Genomic DNA, 16186 nt, shown 5'->3' on the forward strand with positions numbered 1-16186 from the left:
ATGCCAGTAAGCAGTGTTGGAGTCAATTATCAGACATATTTGAGTGTTTGTCATTTAAGAACGTACTGGAGAGTAATCATTATTTGTAAGTTAGGTCAGTGTTGGCTAACCTTGACACTCCAGCTGTTATGGAACTACATAACCCAGCATGCACTACTACAGTTTTGCTATTAGGGCATGCTAAAACTGTGGCAGGGCATGCTGGGATATATAGTTCCACAACAGCTGGAGTGTCAAGGTTAGCCAACACTGAGTTAGGTGTTTAGTTTTGTAGTTTGCAGTTAAAACCTCTGAACCCCATGTAAAGTTACATTCCTACGATACATAAAGACATTTTTGGTGCAGCAGCTGGGTGAGAGAATTCTGGGCGTTATCTGTGTAAGTGAACAGCAGGTGGATCAGGAATCTGTAAGGATGGAGGGCAGGATTACACTGGCTAAACTCATTATAGCCAGTCTGCTCTTCATCAGAGAGAGAAAGGAGGAGGAGGAGTGCAGACAGCTGAGAGAGGGATGCGTGTGTCCTGCAGCATCAGATACCACTAGCCAGGACCTGCTAAGGGGATCAGGCTACAATCCCACCACCCAGAGACAGGTTCACCTGGGGGCCATGTGCCAAACGCGGGGATCATCATCTGAGCCCTCCAGCAGGATGCATGTGAGACCCAAGCAGGAGAAATAGGGAATAGAATTCTTCTGCACACTTGCAAATGTGCATTTCCCAGTGCACTGGGCGCCTGCAAGCAGCCATCCCGGGAATAAAGTCGGGATAACGGTGGATGAGAAGAGTTTGCAGCACTTACAGCAGCCTGGATTGCGGGGGGTCAATGATCTGCGGGGGTGCCCATGGCTTGCCCTGACTCTAGTAGTGATCCGCTGGGCACAATGGCCCTGGAGAGGGTGCTGCAGGCGGCCAGGCACGGGGACCTGGAGGCGCTGAGGGCCCTGCACGCCGGGGACCAGCTGCAGCCGGGTGTGAGGGACCCCATGGGCGCCTCTGTGGTGCATCACGCTGCGCGGGGTGGGAAGGTCGCCTGTCTGCGCTACTTGGTGGATGAGGCGCAATTGGAGGGCAACTGTCGGGCCAGGAACGGGGCTACCCCGGCCCATGACGCAGCTGCCACCGGCAACCTGTCCTGCCTGCAGTGGCTGCTCACACAGGGGGGCTGTGACTTTGAGGTAGGTCCCCTGTGCGCCACCCGTTCATAACCTGTCTAAATGCTTCTTAGTTATTAGTGTGTGGTGGGACATCTGCTGGTCCCTATAAGATCAGTCTGTGTGCTGGTCCCTATAAGGTCAGGCTGTGTTCTGGTCCCTATAAGGTCAGGCTGTGTGCTGGTCCCTATAAGATCAGGCTGTGTGCTGGTCCCTATAAGGTCAGGCTGTGTGCTGGTCCCTAAAGATCTGGCTGTGTGCTGGTCGCTATAAGATCTGGCAGTGTGCTGGTCCCTATAAGGTCAGGCTGTGTGCTGGTCGCTATAAGGTCAGGCTGTGTGCTGGTCGCTATAAGATCAGGCTGTGTGCTGGTCGCTATAAGATCAGGCTGTGTGCTGGTCGCTATAAGATCAGGATGTGTGCTGGTCGCTATAAGATCTGGCTGTGTGCTGGTCCCTATAAGGTCAGGCTGTGTGCTGGTCCCTATAAGATCAGGCTGTGTGCTGGTCCCTATAAGGTCAGGCTGTGTGCTGGTCGCTATAAGGTCAGGCTGTGTGCTGGTCGCTATAAGATCAGGCTGTGTGCTGGTCGCTATAAGATCAGGATGTGTGCTGGTCGCTATAAGATCTGGCTGTGTGCTGGTCGCTATAAGATCAGGATGTGTGCTGGTCCCTATAAGGTCAGGCTGTGTGCTGGTCCCTATAAGATCAGGCTGTGTGCTGGTCCCTATAAGGTCAGGCTGTGTGCTGGTCCCTATAAGGTCAGTTTGTGTGCTGGTCCCTATAAGGTCAGGCTGTGTGCTGGTCCCTATAAGATCAGGCTGTGTGCTGGTCCCTATAAGGTCAGGCTGTGTGCTGGTCCCTATAAGGTCAGGCTGTGTGCTGGTCCCTATAAGGTCAGCCTGTGTGCTGGTCCCTATAAGATCAGGCTGTGTGCTGGTCCCTATGAGATCAGGCTGTGTGCTGGTCCCTATAAGATCAGGCTGTGTGCTGGTCCCTATAAGATCAGGCTGTGTGCTGGTCCCTATAAGGTCAGGCTGTGTGCTGGTCCCTATAAGGTCAGGCTGTGTGCTATACATGTTCATTTACAGCACGTAGAAATCACTTAATATATTAATACAATAATCGGGCATAACTAGAACTTTGTGGGCCCCATAGCAAAATTTTTAAGGCCCCCGCCTCCCCCCCCCCCCCCAACTCAGGTCTCAACCACAGTGTATACTTATACATAAATGTATATACACGTGTATATACAGCAACAGGCATTCTAATGGGTGGTTCGGTGCACACCCGGACCACCCCGTATTTTCGACTATGGGTGCAGGGGCTTACTTGCTGGGCCGCCGGGCCCCATAGCAAGCGCACTCCTTGCACCCTCTATAGTTACGCCTTTGACAATAATATAATATAATTTGCTAATAACCGTGCCTAATGCTCAGTTTTACAGTCCTTTTTCAATACACAATGGGGGTAAAATATAGATACCCCAGGGGGGTAAGGTAGAGATCTAGCGGAAGAGTCAACTGGAAAATATTTTTTTTATTTTTTGTGTAATACTTTGTAGCTGTAGGGATTATCTCTTGGCTTTTTGAGTTTACTGTAAAGCCATTTTTCTAGTATTATTTATTTGTAGAGGGTACTTTATTCCTTATAATATACAGGTTTCAGTATAACAAATTGTATGAGGTTATACTCAAAAGTTTCACATACTTCAGAGTAAAAAAAAAAGTGACGTGATAGTTTCCTTAAAATATAGTATATTTGAATAGTAGTTATATCACTGGCTATGACATCACTAATCTGCATTTGTGCTATATTTTAGGTATATGACATCACTGATAGAAGTGATAATGTCTCCAAATGTAAAGACCTATGCTACAGGGTATTTTTCATTTGTGTAACTCACACCCCTGTACCCCCACCTGTTCCTGAAATACCTGGGCTGGATCTGTTTACTTTGTGGAACAATAGTTACAGTACCACTTGGCACAGTCACGGTTAAGCTGCTTAATAATACATTGGCTTCTCTCATCAGAAGCAAACAGCATGAGTGTGGCACACCTGTGCTAGGTAGGGGGATTGCTATATATAGATTGCAAGGGACACATTTATCCTCCGTGCGGATTTAGCACCGAGTCAGATGAGGTGCCAGCTTCATGGTGAACATGTATCTTCTCTGGTGTAACATGTAGATTTTGCAGTGCGGTGACCATCACCGGTACTGAAAAGTGAAAATCTTAACTGAATGTGCAAACACTTTTTAAATAAGTGTTACACTTTTTTTATTATTTTATTTTTTTTGTGCACAAAAGCGAGAACATTTTACATGGTCAATGATCTCTAAAAATAGAAAAAGGCAAAATTCCATGTGAGTCGAGTTTTGTGTCGGAACAGACTGCGTTGCCTAGGTGCGACATTCCAGTGATGCAGCGGTGGAGTTCTGCTATTGATTCGTATTCTGTGGAATGGCGTTCCACTCTGTATATTTGTACTTGCGTATTCCTCATATATAAAAAAAAAACTAAAAAACTAAAAAAATACATACATAATATATATTATATATATATATATATATATATATATATGTATGTGTTATGCAAAATTTATTGAAAAAATTGGCGCTGCTAGTTATAGTGTGTTTAGAACAAATAGAAAAAATACTTATCCGTGTAGATGCTGTAATAAACGTCAGTTCTAATATTCTTTCTTTGTCTTTACCCAAAGTTCCGAGATTAAATGCAGAGATGGGGACACTCCTATCATGATGTTTTAATACAACACAAAGTGTATGCACACACCTAGAACTTACAGTCCTATCAGGTGGTGCTCAGCATATAAAGGTATCTTTGATGTAATATGGAAATGGAGGAGCGTACCCGTACTCACAAGGCTACGAAAGATTGTCTGCTCATAAAGGTATCTTTTCAATCCTCCATACTCAATAAAAGATCTTTTTCTTTGTATCAAAAAAGTGGTTTATTTAACAAAAACTCAAGACGACAATCATATAAAAATATATATAGAGCATTCTCCAAGATGGAAAAGCTGCACTGTGAACAACTGTGGTATAAATGGTGTGGAGGTGAGAGGGGTCCGGATCCCAAAAAAAAGTGTGGGTGAACAAATAAATGCAACACCTCTCCGCACCTACCTCTAGTATATTCACAGTGACAGCAGTCCAGGTGAGAATGTCCCCTTCTTAGCCAACGCGTTTCGAGACGGAGTCTCTTTTTCAAGGCGTGAAGGTAAGTGTTAAGATTCCTGCTTTTATACCCCTCTTCCTGGATTTTTCAAGATGGCCGCATCAGCACTTCCGGTCCGCACGGAATTAGGTTCCCCTCTTTTCCGCTGGTCTTTAAAGGACCCCCCCGCTCAACTTATTCTCCACTTTATCCTAAAATGGATCAGTTCCCCATGTTGAATCGGCATATCAGCGGATCGCCGGAGTGTGATCTCCGCGGCTTAACTGGAAGTGCTCATCCGGAAGCTGTAATCCGGTTACAGGGCTTCTGGGGGATGTAGTTTTTTCCGTGTATGATCTCAGTGGCTCTGACGGAGGCAGAGAGACGGAAGCTGCGGAAGCTGCGTCCTGTGGTAGTTACTACCACAGGACGGCATGCCTTAATTCTAGACCAGCTGGAAACAGATTCATCCTAACGTCTGTCTAAAAAACTACATCTCCCAGAATCCACCTAAAGGCTATTCGTAGGAGAACTCTAAGCTTGAAAAAATACTACATTTCCCAGAATTCTAGAAGGCTCTAATCGCAGCTTCCGTCTCTCTGCCTCCGTCAGAGCCACTGAGATCATACACGGAAAAAACTACATCCCCCAGAAGCCCTGTAACCGGATTACAGCTTCCGGATGAGCACTTCCAGTTAAGCCGCGGAGATCACACTCCGGCGATCCGCTGATATGCCGATTCAACATGGGGGACTGATCCATTTTAGGATAAAGTGGAGAATAAGTTGAGCGGGGGGGTCCTTTAAAGACCAGCGGAAAAGAGGGGAACCTAATTCCGTGCGGACCGGAAGTGCTGATGCGGCCATCTTGAAAAATCCAGGAAGAGGGGTATAAAAGCAGGAATCTTAACACTTACCTTCACGCCTTGAAAAAGAGACTCCGTCTCGAAACGCGTTGGCTGAGAAGGGGACATTCTCACCTGGACTGCTGTCACTGTGAATATACTAGAGGTAGGTGCGGAGAGGTGTTGCATTTATTTGTTCACCCACACTTTTTTTTGGGATCCGGACCCCTCTCACCTCCACACCATTTATACCACAGTTGTTCACAGTGCAGCTTTTCCATCTTGGAGAATGCTCTATATATATTTTTATATGATTGTCGTCTTGAGTTTTTGTTAAATAAACCACTTTTTTGATACAAAGAAAAAGATCTTTTATTGAGTATGGAGGATTGAAAAGATACCTTTATGAGCAGACAATCTTTCGTAGCCTTGTGAGTACGGGTACGCTCCTCCATTTCCATATTACATCAAAGATACCTTTATATGCTGAGCACCACCTGATAGGACTGTAAGTTCTAGGTGTGTGCATACACTTTGTGTTGTATTAAAACATCATGATAGGAGTGTCCCCATCTCTGCATTTAATCTCGGAACTTTGGGTAAAGACAAAGAAAGAATATTAGAACTGACGTTTATTACAGCATCTACACGGATAACTATTTTTTCTATTTGTTCTAAACACACTATAACTAGCAGCGCCAATTTTTTCAATAAATTTTGCATAACGGATATTTCTTTGGATTTTTGGGGAAAGATCTTTATTGAAAAGGCTGCAGCATAGTTTTGAAGCGCCCAAGACTTTCTTCCACCTTGTTGTTGTATTCATATATATGTATGTGTGTGTATATATATATCACTTTTTTGGGGGGGAATAAAAGCAACAAAGAGCCAGCACTCTAGATTTATTGTGAAGGTCTAAAAATACAGCGTCCAATAGTCAGCAGCAGCCCGCTCAACGACTGTTTCAACCAAATCCTAATTGGTGTTCCTTTGTGCATATATTTATTTTGTATGTGTGTGTTTATGTATGTGTGTGTATATATATATATATATATATATAATGTCAACACCAGACGGTCGATGGATCCAAAAGATCGACAGTGCAGAAGGTCGACAGGTTCGAATTGTCGACACAAAAAATGGTCCACTTTTCTTATTTTTTATTTTTTTGGGTAATCTAAACCTAACCCTCCCCCTAGTCCCTAACCGTCCCTTCCAGCAGTCTAACCCAAACCTTCCACCAAGTGCCTAACCCTAACCTTAAAAATGTTGAAAAGGCATAAATAAAATGTCAACCAGTTTTGTGCGGACCGTATATGAGTCGACCTTCTGTTCCTGTCAACTATTGCATGTCGACAATCTGGTGTCGACCTTATTGACTGTCAACATTTGCATTGTCAATCTTCTATCCGGATACCTTTCAAATACCCAAGGCACCTCTCCACCCCCCGTCCCCCCTTATCAGCCGCACGCATGTTGCCACACCTATCTTTAGCTTTGATGATGTCAGTAAATGTTTTGGTTATTGCTCAGCATCACAATGGATGGAGATGACACAGTGCTGGTTATTTCTAGGACTTTCCACTACACAATGATGCAGTTTTCAGGAAAATCTGTTCAGTAGTTTTTGCGCCAACTTGGAACAAACAGACAGACACAACTTTCTTATAATATTAGTATAGATATATATATTTATTAAAGGTCCTATCACATGACAATACTTGCGGAGCCTGATTTACAGAAAGAGACAATTTTGTGGCCAGAACAAAGGTATACACTTACTGCCGCACAATTATATCTTTCGAGTTGTGCTTATCTTAAGATACCCTTTAGTCTTAATATGCGGCTGCATCACTTTGGCTCATCGCCATATCGTGAAAAGTTATTTCGATGTACAAGATCTTTCTACCCTCACCATATATAACCACAGTGGCGTAACTATAAATTTTGCTCCCCCATGCCAAAAAAGTTTCAGGCGCCCCCCCCCCCCCCCCCAAAGATCAAACACACCCGAAGACTACGTTTAAGGTGTGTGGTTACATGATACAGCAATGTGCCTTACACATTATGACACACTAAGTAATGCCACTTATAACACAGTGTGCCACACCGGAATGCCCCTTACAACACATTATGCCACACCGGAGTTCCCCTTACAATACATTATGCCACACAGCAATGCCCCTTACACATCCCACACAATAATGCCACATATAACACATAATGACATACAGTAAAGCGCTTATAACAAATTTATGCCATGCTGTAATGCCCCTATTTCACATTATGCCACACTGTAATGCCACATACAACACATTATGCCACACAGTAATGCCCCTTACACATTATGCCACACAGTAATGCCCCTAATAGCACATTGTGCACACAGTAATGCCAAATACACATTATGCCAAACAGTAATGCCCATTACATCCCACCCTGACAGATCTACTTCACCAACCCTCCTTTCTGCTCCTGCCAGTCCGTCACCTCAGCTCAAGACAGGTTGCGCAGTTTTTATGTCCGCGTAGAACCAGATTATTGGGAACATAGTTTATAACTTGTAAACTGTGTATCAAATTAGTGCCCCTTATACAGTGCCCCCTGTAGTTGTGCCCCAAAATGCAATGCCCCCTATACTAGTGCCCCATATGCAGTGCCCCCTGTAGTAGTGCCCCTTTTGCAATGCCCCCTGTAGTAGTGCCCCTTTTGCAATGCCCCCTGTAGTAGTGCCCCTTTTGCAATGTCCCCTGTAGTAGTGCCCCATATGCAGTGCCCCCTGTAGTAGTGCCCCTTTTGCAATGCCCCCTGTAGTAGTGCCCCTTTTGCAATGCCCCCTGTAGTAGTGCCCCTTTTGCAATGTCCCCAGTAGTAGTGCCATTATGCAATGCCCCCTGTAGTAGTGCCCCTTTTGCAATGCCCCCTGTAGTAGTGCCCCTTTTGCAATGCCCCCTGTAGTAGTGCCCCTTTTGCAATGTCCCCTGTAGTAGTGCCCATTATGCAATGTCCCCTGTAGTAGTGCCATTATGCAATGCCCCCTGTAGTAGTGCGCCTTATGCAATGTCCCCAGTAGTAGTGCCCATTATGCAATGCCCCCTGTAGTAGTGCCCCTTATGCAATGCCCCCTGTAGTAGTGACCCTTATGCAATGCCCCCTGTAGTAGTGCCCATTATGCAGGGCCCCCTGTAGTAGTGCCCATTATGCAGGACCCCCTGTAGTAGTCCCCATTAAAGTAGTGCCCCCTGTAGTAGTGCCCATTATGCAGGGCCCCTTTTAGTGCCCCTTCTAGTAGTTAGCCCCCTGTAGTGCCCCTTCTAGTAGTTAGCCCCCTGTAGTTAGCCCCCTGTAGTTGCTCCCCCACTCTGCGCGCACACAAACAAACACACACACACACACACACAAAAGAAAAAAACACAAACACTTACCTTTATCCCCGCTCCAGTGCTGCTGCCGTCCATACCCCGGCGTCCGCTCCTCGGCACTATGGGAGTGATGTAATTACGTCACTCCCATAGTGCCCTGCGGGACCCGGAAGACTGAGGGAGCTCCGTCCTCCGGTTGCCGCCGGGAGTTTGAATAGGAGCCGGGCGCCCGCTGGTAACACACTCAGCGGGTGCCCGGCAGATGGAGAGTGCAGGGGGTGCGACCCCACCCCCTGCACCCTGCGTAGTTACTACTACTGCCCCCGTCGCCCCCAAGCTACCCAGCGTCTCCAAGCCACTGCGGGGGCTGCGGGGGCAGTAGTTACGCCACTGTATAACCAGCACAAATGCTAATATTGTTCCCCATAAAGCAGGACAACATTACTAATTTTATCTTTAATGAAATGGCGCTGCAAAGTTTCCACAGCACCGTACAGGGTATAGAAAACACAATAATCCATCACTACATGGAATACACACCGTGATAAAATAAGGGTATGGAGGCAGCAAAGAGTAGGGTAGAGTCACTGTCTGGGCGGACAGACAGGATCAGAGAAGACAGAACAAAGGCAGACTGGTAGATAGTGGAGATAGTGGTTGTAGGGGAGAATGTGAGAAGGGGGTACTGCATGTGAGACCCAGCGGTGTCAGAGGGAGTGGAGTCACTAGATGGGTAATCTGGTAGAATAGGGTAGATGATGATTAGAGGGGCTGCCTAGTCAGTTATGATGGGGATTAATGGGCTTTTATGAAGAGCAGAGATAAAGGGCTCATTTCCAGGTCCCGAGTATTATTCTAAAATGTGATAATCTGCGACAATCCCACCGGATATTCAGAAAGGAGCCTGGGTGAGATGCATTTTATCCAGCCTGGTGGGAACGTACACTGCATAAATTATGTGGACACCCTTCTAATGAGTGCATTTGCCTAATTCAGCCACACATGTTGTTAACTGGTGGATAAAATCAAGCATGCAGCCCTGCAATCTCTGTAGTCTCTCAATAGCGCGGTGCCATAGTGGTTAGCAGTATTCCCTTACCGCACTGAGGTCATAAATTCATGCTTTACCTGTGGAGTTTGTATGTTCTCACTGTGCTCTGGTTTCCTACCACATTTCAAAAACATACTGGCAGATTAATTGGTTTCTGCCAAAGAAAAATAACCCTAGTGTGTGTACATATGTCAGGAAAGAGTGTAAGCTCCAGTGGGCAGGGACAGGCTGGGTATGGGACATCGGCAGTCGGGATACCGTCTGTCAAAAGACAGACAGCGGCATCCCGATGCTCGGTATCTCGACAGGGGCACAGTAAGTACCCTAACCCTCTTTCCTTAACCCTCTAACCATAACCCTCTTTTTTTGCACCCTAACGCTAACCCTCCCTACTCCGCACCCTAACCCTCCCGGTTAGTGCCTAAACCTAACCCTCCCCCTTTAGTGCCTAACCCCCCCCGTCCCTGGGATGTCTAAACCTAGCTTCCCCCCCTGCTGCTAACTGCGCCCGCTAGACTTGCGATCGGGATGCTGGCTGTCAGGATTCCGGTGTCGGCATCTCCACTAATATCGGGATTCCGGTGCCGGTCTTCTGTCCGCGGTTCGGGATTCTGGTGGCGGGATTTTGCCAGCTGTCATCTTGATGGTAGGTATATAAACTGCATCCTGGCAGGAACTGATGTGAATGACTAGATATAGCCTCTGTAAAGTGCTGTAATATGTGTGCCCTATTTAAATAAATTAGCAGTAGAATTGGTTGTCCTGAAGTGGTCAGTGACTTCCAACATGACACGACTTTTTCCAGAGGAGTGGAGACTGTTCTAGCTGCCTAATGGGGACCAACTCGGTTTTGATGTCCATGGTTTTGGAATTAGATGTATAACAGGTACACATGGGTGTGATGTTCGAATGTTCACAGACTTTTGGCCAAGTAGTGTAGTATTATTAGTTTATACACATTTTCTTTAATACCCCTTTTACACCGGAGCTAAAACCCGGGTTTTTTAAGGGTTACCCGGGCAGCTCCCTGGTGTAAAAGGGGAGATGGTTAGATCGTCGGGTCGAATGACCCAACAATCCAACCCAAGGAAACTGGCAGGGTTTAACACGGACGTAGCCCGTGAAACCCTGCTGTGAGAACAGCGCACTCTGGGTCACGATGATCTGGAGTGCGCTGCTAGCCGGCCGATTGGTCCAGCGTCAGTGACGCTTGGAGATGACGTTATCTCCAAGCGACCACTTTCACTCCGGAAAAGCCGGGTCTATGCAGACCCGACTGCGGTGTGAGCGGCACTGACTCGGGAATATCCCGAGTCGGCGCCGGCAAAATTACGGGTCTGATCCGGATAGGAACTTTGTTTCCAACCCGGAATTTAGGTGGAAAAGAGGTATTAGTTTTGCATGGATACAGCTGCTTGCAGTATTGTACCACAGGCCTACCCACTAATGCCCTGCCTATTGTCTCTGCTGTGTTACCCCCACTCCATCTCATTGGGGTATCTCATGGATGTGGTAGAGGCTGTTAGTACTTTGTGTAGGGTAGTTATTAGGCCCTTGGAGGAAGCCTGATAGAGACCTGAGTCAACTGTTAAAAAATAATCGAGGGAGCAAGTTGAAGCTATTGATACTTGTTATTTTTTTATTTTTGTGGAGATGGAGAGATTTCGGGGAAGAAGGGGAAAGTCTGAATAGGTTTCATAGAATACAAAAATATTGCATCACCCATCAGACAGGATCTGAAAGCCTATCTGTCGCCCCCTGCAGATGATAGAGGGCTGCTCCAGATTTTGATTAAGATAGAGGAGGTTAATGGACCAAAAGGCAACAATATTTTTGGAATTTTCTATATGGAGTGTGATAAATCGAGTGTGGTGTCCGGATTAGTGGATGGGGGACATTAGTGTTTCGGGAGCCAGAGAAGAGCGACTGAGTGTTAATGCTATCAGCTTTGATGGCAATACAGACTATAGTAGACACATTAAGTAAGCTCTTCCTCAACTTACTGACATTGGGGATTCCCAGATGTAATACAAATATATATATTTTTTTGTTGAATAGTGACTTGATAAAACTGTATTCTGTATAGTAATGTAGATGCCTGGGGACAGTTTATTATAGATGAGCTCTGTAGGTGAACAGTGGAAGCAGAAAAGGTCAGTTTACAAATAGAAACATTTGCACAATAAAAATGTATTTAACATTCATATATTTTCTAATTGGCCGAATCGCACTTACATGACCAACCCCATGAAACAATTAGAGGTCTGTTTTATTTTGCTATCACTGTATAATTAGAAGCAGGGATTTACTGTAAAGTAACGCTGGTGTTTTGTCAGCCTCCTCTAACCCAGGCCAATAAGGGCGGAACTATGGATTGAATGCATTTTACACTCACTTCATCCCTGCTTGGTCTCACCACCGACCATGTCAGGGAGTCAGGAGACAAATAATTCAGATGGAGCTTCCAGCCTGGGAAAGAAATGCGCGGAAATGGGAACTTGCTTATTGTTTAAAGCTTACGGCTGTTCCTGCTATTGACCTCCAGACAATTGGAGTTCACTGAGGAGAGACTCTTCAGTCTGTGAACAGTAAGAGAGCCTTGTGTGGCATTTGAGGGCAGAACAACAGGGCCTGGTGTAGACTTTGCTGAGCATGTCACGGCTCCTGGTCTGCACCCACATGACACAAGATTCTGTATTGTTTGGGATCTTCAGACTATTATTAATCCCTATGGGGAACCACCTAGTGTTTTATGTGTTCTAGAATTGTGTTGCCGTTTGTTCATATTTGTCTTTGCTTACTAATAATGGCTTCACTTTGTGTGACCAATATATAGACTGTGCTTTTTTACTAGACAAAATGTATGAAATGTTCCAGTGTTAAGGGCAAAACCTGTGTGTTTTTTGTATGTGAGGAATGTGGACCTGATTCAGAGCCGCTCGTAAGCGGCCGCTCGTTCGCTCCGAGCTATGTTCGCACAACTGCGCATGCGTATGGGTTGTAATACGCATGCGCGAACCAGTCATTGCGGTCGGAAATTGTGTGCTTGCAAAATAGCGAATGCCTGCTAATTTGAGTGACAGAATGAGGCGTTTGTGGGTGGTAACAGGGGAAGGTGCTTGAAAACGGGGAGTGGAGATCCGAACGCAGGCGTGCCAAACTTTTAGCCTTTTAGCCTGAACTGCTCGCATGATTGTGGTAGGAAAATCCTACCACAAGCGCTGCGAGCAGTTCATACGCCTTTCGATGTACTCGATTAATCTAATAAATAGCGGAGATGACGTAGGATGCGAGCGGCCAGGGGGCGTTTTTAAAAAAATAGCGAGCGCATGTTTCGTTCGCTCGTTCAGACATAGAGGCGTCAACAGACTGCAAAGAGCGAGCGCTCTATTTAAATATCCGGCCCCTTTTTCTGAACGAGCAAGCGCAAATAGCGTCCGGCTCTGAATCAGGCCCTGTATTCGCATTGCATAGCTGCCTACTATCCTGCAATGTGAGGGAGACTCCCACCCAGGGCCAACGCTTCCATTGGGAGAACCTAGGCGGCTGCCTTTAGTTACAGTGGTTTGGAGTGATATAATGTCCCTCAGTGCTTCTATTATTGCTCCTTACAGCTCTGCCACACATAGGGGGGATGTACTAAGCTCTGGAAAGTGATAAACTGCCAGCCACTCAGCTCCTAACTGTGTTTGAAATATTACAGCTAGGAGCTGATTGGTTTGTCACTTTCCAGAGCTTAGTACATCTGCCCCATAGTATTGTCTGTTGACATGAGGAAGTAGTTTTTATGTAAAGCTTCTGGCTGCTGCTCCTCCTCCATGTCAGTGTTACGCTGGGAATGTAGCACTTGCCTATGATGTCACAGCCAAGCGCCACTCTCCTGCGGGTTTTTAGAAGTGGAGGTATTGCCCATAGCAACCAATCAGATTTTAGCTATCATCCTCTAGAACAGAAATGGGGAACCTCAGGCCCGAGGGCCATATAACACCCACAGAATCATTTGGTCTGGCCCTTGGACCTTTTTTGTGCTAGCCTCATCTGGCTAGCAGGTTGCCATTCAGGATCTATGCAGCAGTGCTGCCTGGTGCGACACTTCAGACGGTCATACCGCTGCCCTTACAGCTCCCCCGAGCATCCTCAGGAGGGGACGTGTCTTGCACAATGACCGCGAATAGTTTTATAAATCTCAAAATGGCCCTCTGCAGAAGAAAGGTTCCCCTCAAACTCTGTCCTCGGGACCCCACACAGTGCATGTTTTCCAGGTCTCTAAACAGAATCAAAAGTGAAATAATTATAACCACATGTGGATCTTTTAAAATGTGTCAGTGAGTAATGAATAAACTTGTGCACCTACTGGGTGACCTGTGTGGGGTCCTGAGGTCCGAGTTTGAGAACCACTGTGCTAGATAAATGTTAAGTAGAATCTGGTGGCTATGGGCAACATCTCCACTTCTAAAAACTTGCATTTTAGTAAGTATACCCCCTTGTTTTGGTGATAAAAGTCATTAGTAAATGGGGGCCTTTGTATGGTTGGGGCCAATAGAGTACATTCCATTGCAGATGCAGACGTATTATATAGAATACCTTTCTGGGCTCAAACAGGGTTCCACGAGTCTGTATTTGGGGTTGCCTGTGTTAAATATGCAATTCATTCTAATGGTAAATGTCTTTCAGCTAATAAAAAAGAATATTGTCCATCCCTTGTGCCCAAATCCTCCCTCCCCCCTATTTAATTACAGATTTGCCATATTTAAGAACACCTCTGCTGCATATATTACATTACTTCTCTTTGCATGTGCGCCCATGTATATAAACACATACATTTTAATATAGTTTCCTAAAAGTTACTGGTTATATGCAAAGCAATGTCAACATTGTCACTGAACTTGGGTCAATATATGACAGTGATGGAATGAGTCTGGTGAATATAGCCAGTTACCCATGTAAGCTGTACCCATAATACTGACCAGCAATGTGCTGCAGGACCACACCTCACTATTCTCTATCATCGCTAATTGCGCACTCGGAAACGTTTATACAAAATGGGGATACATTTCGAAAAGCTCTGGTTGGTAGACTGAGGCAATGAACAGTAACATTTATAAGTCACATATTTTTATTTTTTATTAGTTCATTTGCGACTGTTCTTCCAAAGTCTCTCCCTGGACTAGCGGTGTTATTTTTCTTTGCTGTGATTTACCATTATTTTATTGCTGGGGGCGCTTAGTGATTAATACTGAGAGCCTGGTATAGAGATGGTGGCAAATGTGCATGTACGAAAAATATGCCAATGGTGCAGCCGCTGGGATTTGTACGTAGACTCCCATCGGCAACGTCTCTGATCTGCACAAAGCCGCAATCATCAGACGTACATCAGTCGATCTTCGAACTTCTGAGTAACCCCATGTACGCGCAGGATGGCCGTCGGTAGTAAGCTGTGACACGCCCCTGACACACCTATGTTTAAGTTGCCACTTCGTCGGAGTCCGGTGCCAGTTACTGGTGGCAGCAGCGGTCTCTCCTCCCCCGGCGGTTGGCCCTAGTCCAAATCCTATCCCTATTAAAGAATAAATAAATGTAAGTAGTGATTTAGAAGGAAGCAGGCGGCACATTAGTTATCGCTGTTTTCTACTGGAGCCATCATAATTCGGTTATTCTGCTGAATATAAACTCACTTTGGGGCTTTTTTTGTGCCATATTTAAACTGTGCACTTTCACAGTCCAGGAGTTATGTAATGAAATATTCTAAGTATAAATTGCAGAACGGGGTATCTAAGCACATGTTCTTTTTTTCATCTTGTCTGTAATTGTGCTCCAGTCTTTAGGAGACTAGGGGGTCTATTTATCAAGCAGTGAAAAGTGTGGAGAAGTTGCCCATGGCAACCAGTCAGCTCCTACCAATTATTTTATAGACTGTACTTGAAAGCTGATTGGTTGCTATGGGCAACTTCTCCACTGGTCCACTTCTCCACACTTTTCACTGCTTGATAAATAGAGCAGAATTGTCCCATTCATCTTACTGTAGGAACAGCACCTTGTAGAACAAAATTGCTGCAAGCCTGAATGGTCAAATCTAGGGGTCTATGTAGTAAGCCTTAGAGAGAGATAATCAGCGCCTAAATCACTTTACAGGCTCTGTATGAAAATTGACAGGTAGGAGCTAATTGGCAGGTACTTTATCACCACGTTATCTCACTCCAAGTCTTGGTACATAGACCGCCTAGTGCTTGGGGACAGCGCCACAGACACAGCAGCCACTGACTGTCTGATTTGCTGTTTGGGTATGACCGTGTTATAGAAGAGGTGGCCATTGAGGTGAGACACACCCCTGAGTGGCAATAGATATCCCTAGGTGGAGCTAGGCACTCCCTCTGGGTGGAGCTGGTTACGCCTCCCTCAATGGCGCACATTGTATTACTATCTGTAATCTCCCTGAAACTAGTTTTCAAAAATAGGCAAGTATTGAGACGGTAAGAACTAGGCAAATGGTTCCCCCTTGGCAAATGCGCCCTCCCTGTGCAGTGCGCAAAGTGCTATTACTATTCTGCAGCGTGCGGCCATTTACACAGAGAGGGCTGCAAGCTTCTGCACCGC

General features: G+C 45.7%; 1 protein-coding gene across 1 annotated transcript in view; it reads left to right on the forward strand.

Annotated features, from left to right (window-relative positions):
• The first annotated feature begins 497 nt into the window (after nucleotides 1-497).
• The window catches only part of LOC148505779 (espin-like), a 234769-nt gene continuing 219080 nt past the window's right edge, over nucleotides 498-16186 (forward strand). The window contains exon 1 of the mRNA XM_088447752.1: nucleotides 498-1178. Within this exon, the coding sequence (XP_088303878.1) occupies nucleotides 846-1178 (333 nt within the window). The 5' untranslated portion in view covers nucleotides 498-845. The remainder of the gene's footprint in view (nucleotides 1179-16186) is intronic.

The sequence above is a fragment of the Taudactylus pleione genome, unplaced genomic scaffold (assembly GCF_031769625.1).
Source record: "Taudactylus pleione unplaced genomic scaffold, aTauple2 ptg000437l, whole genome shotgun sequence".
Classification (NCBI taxonomy): domain Eukaryota; kingdom Metazoa; phylum Chordata; class Amphibia; order Anura; family Myobatrachidae; genus Taudactylus; species Taudactylus pleione.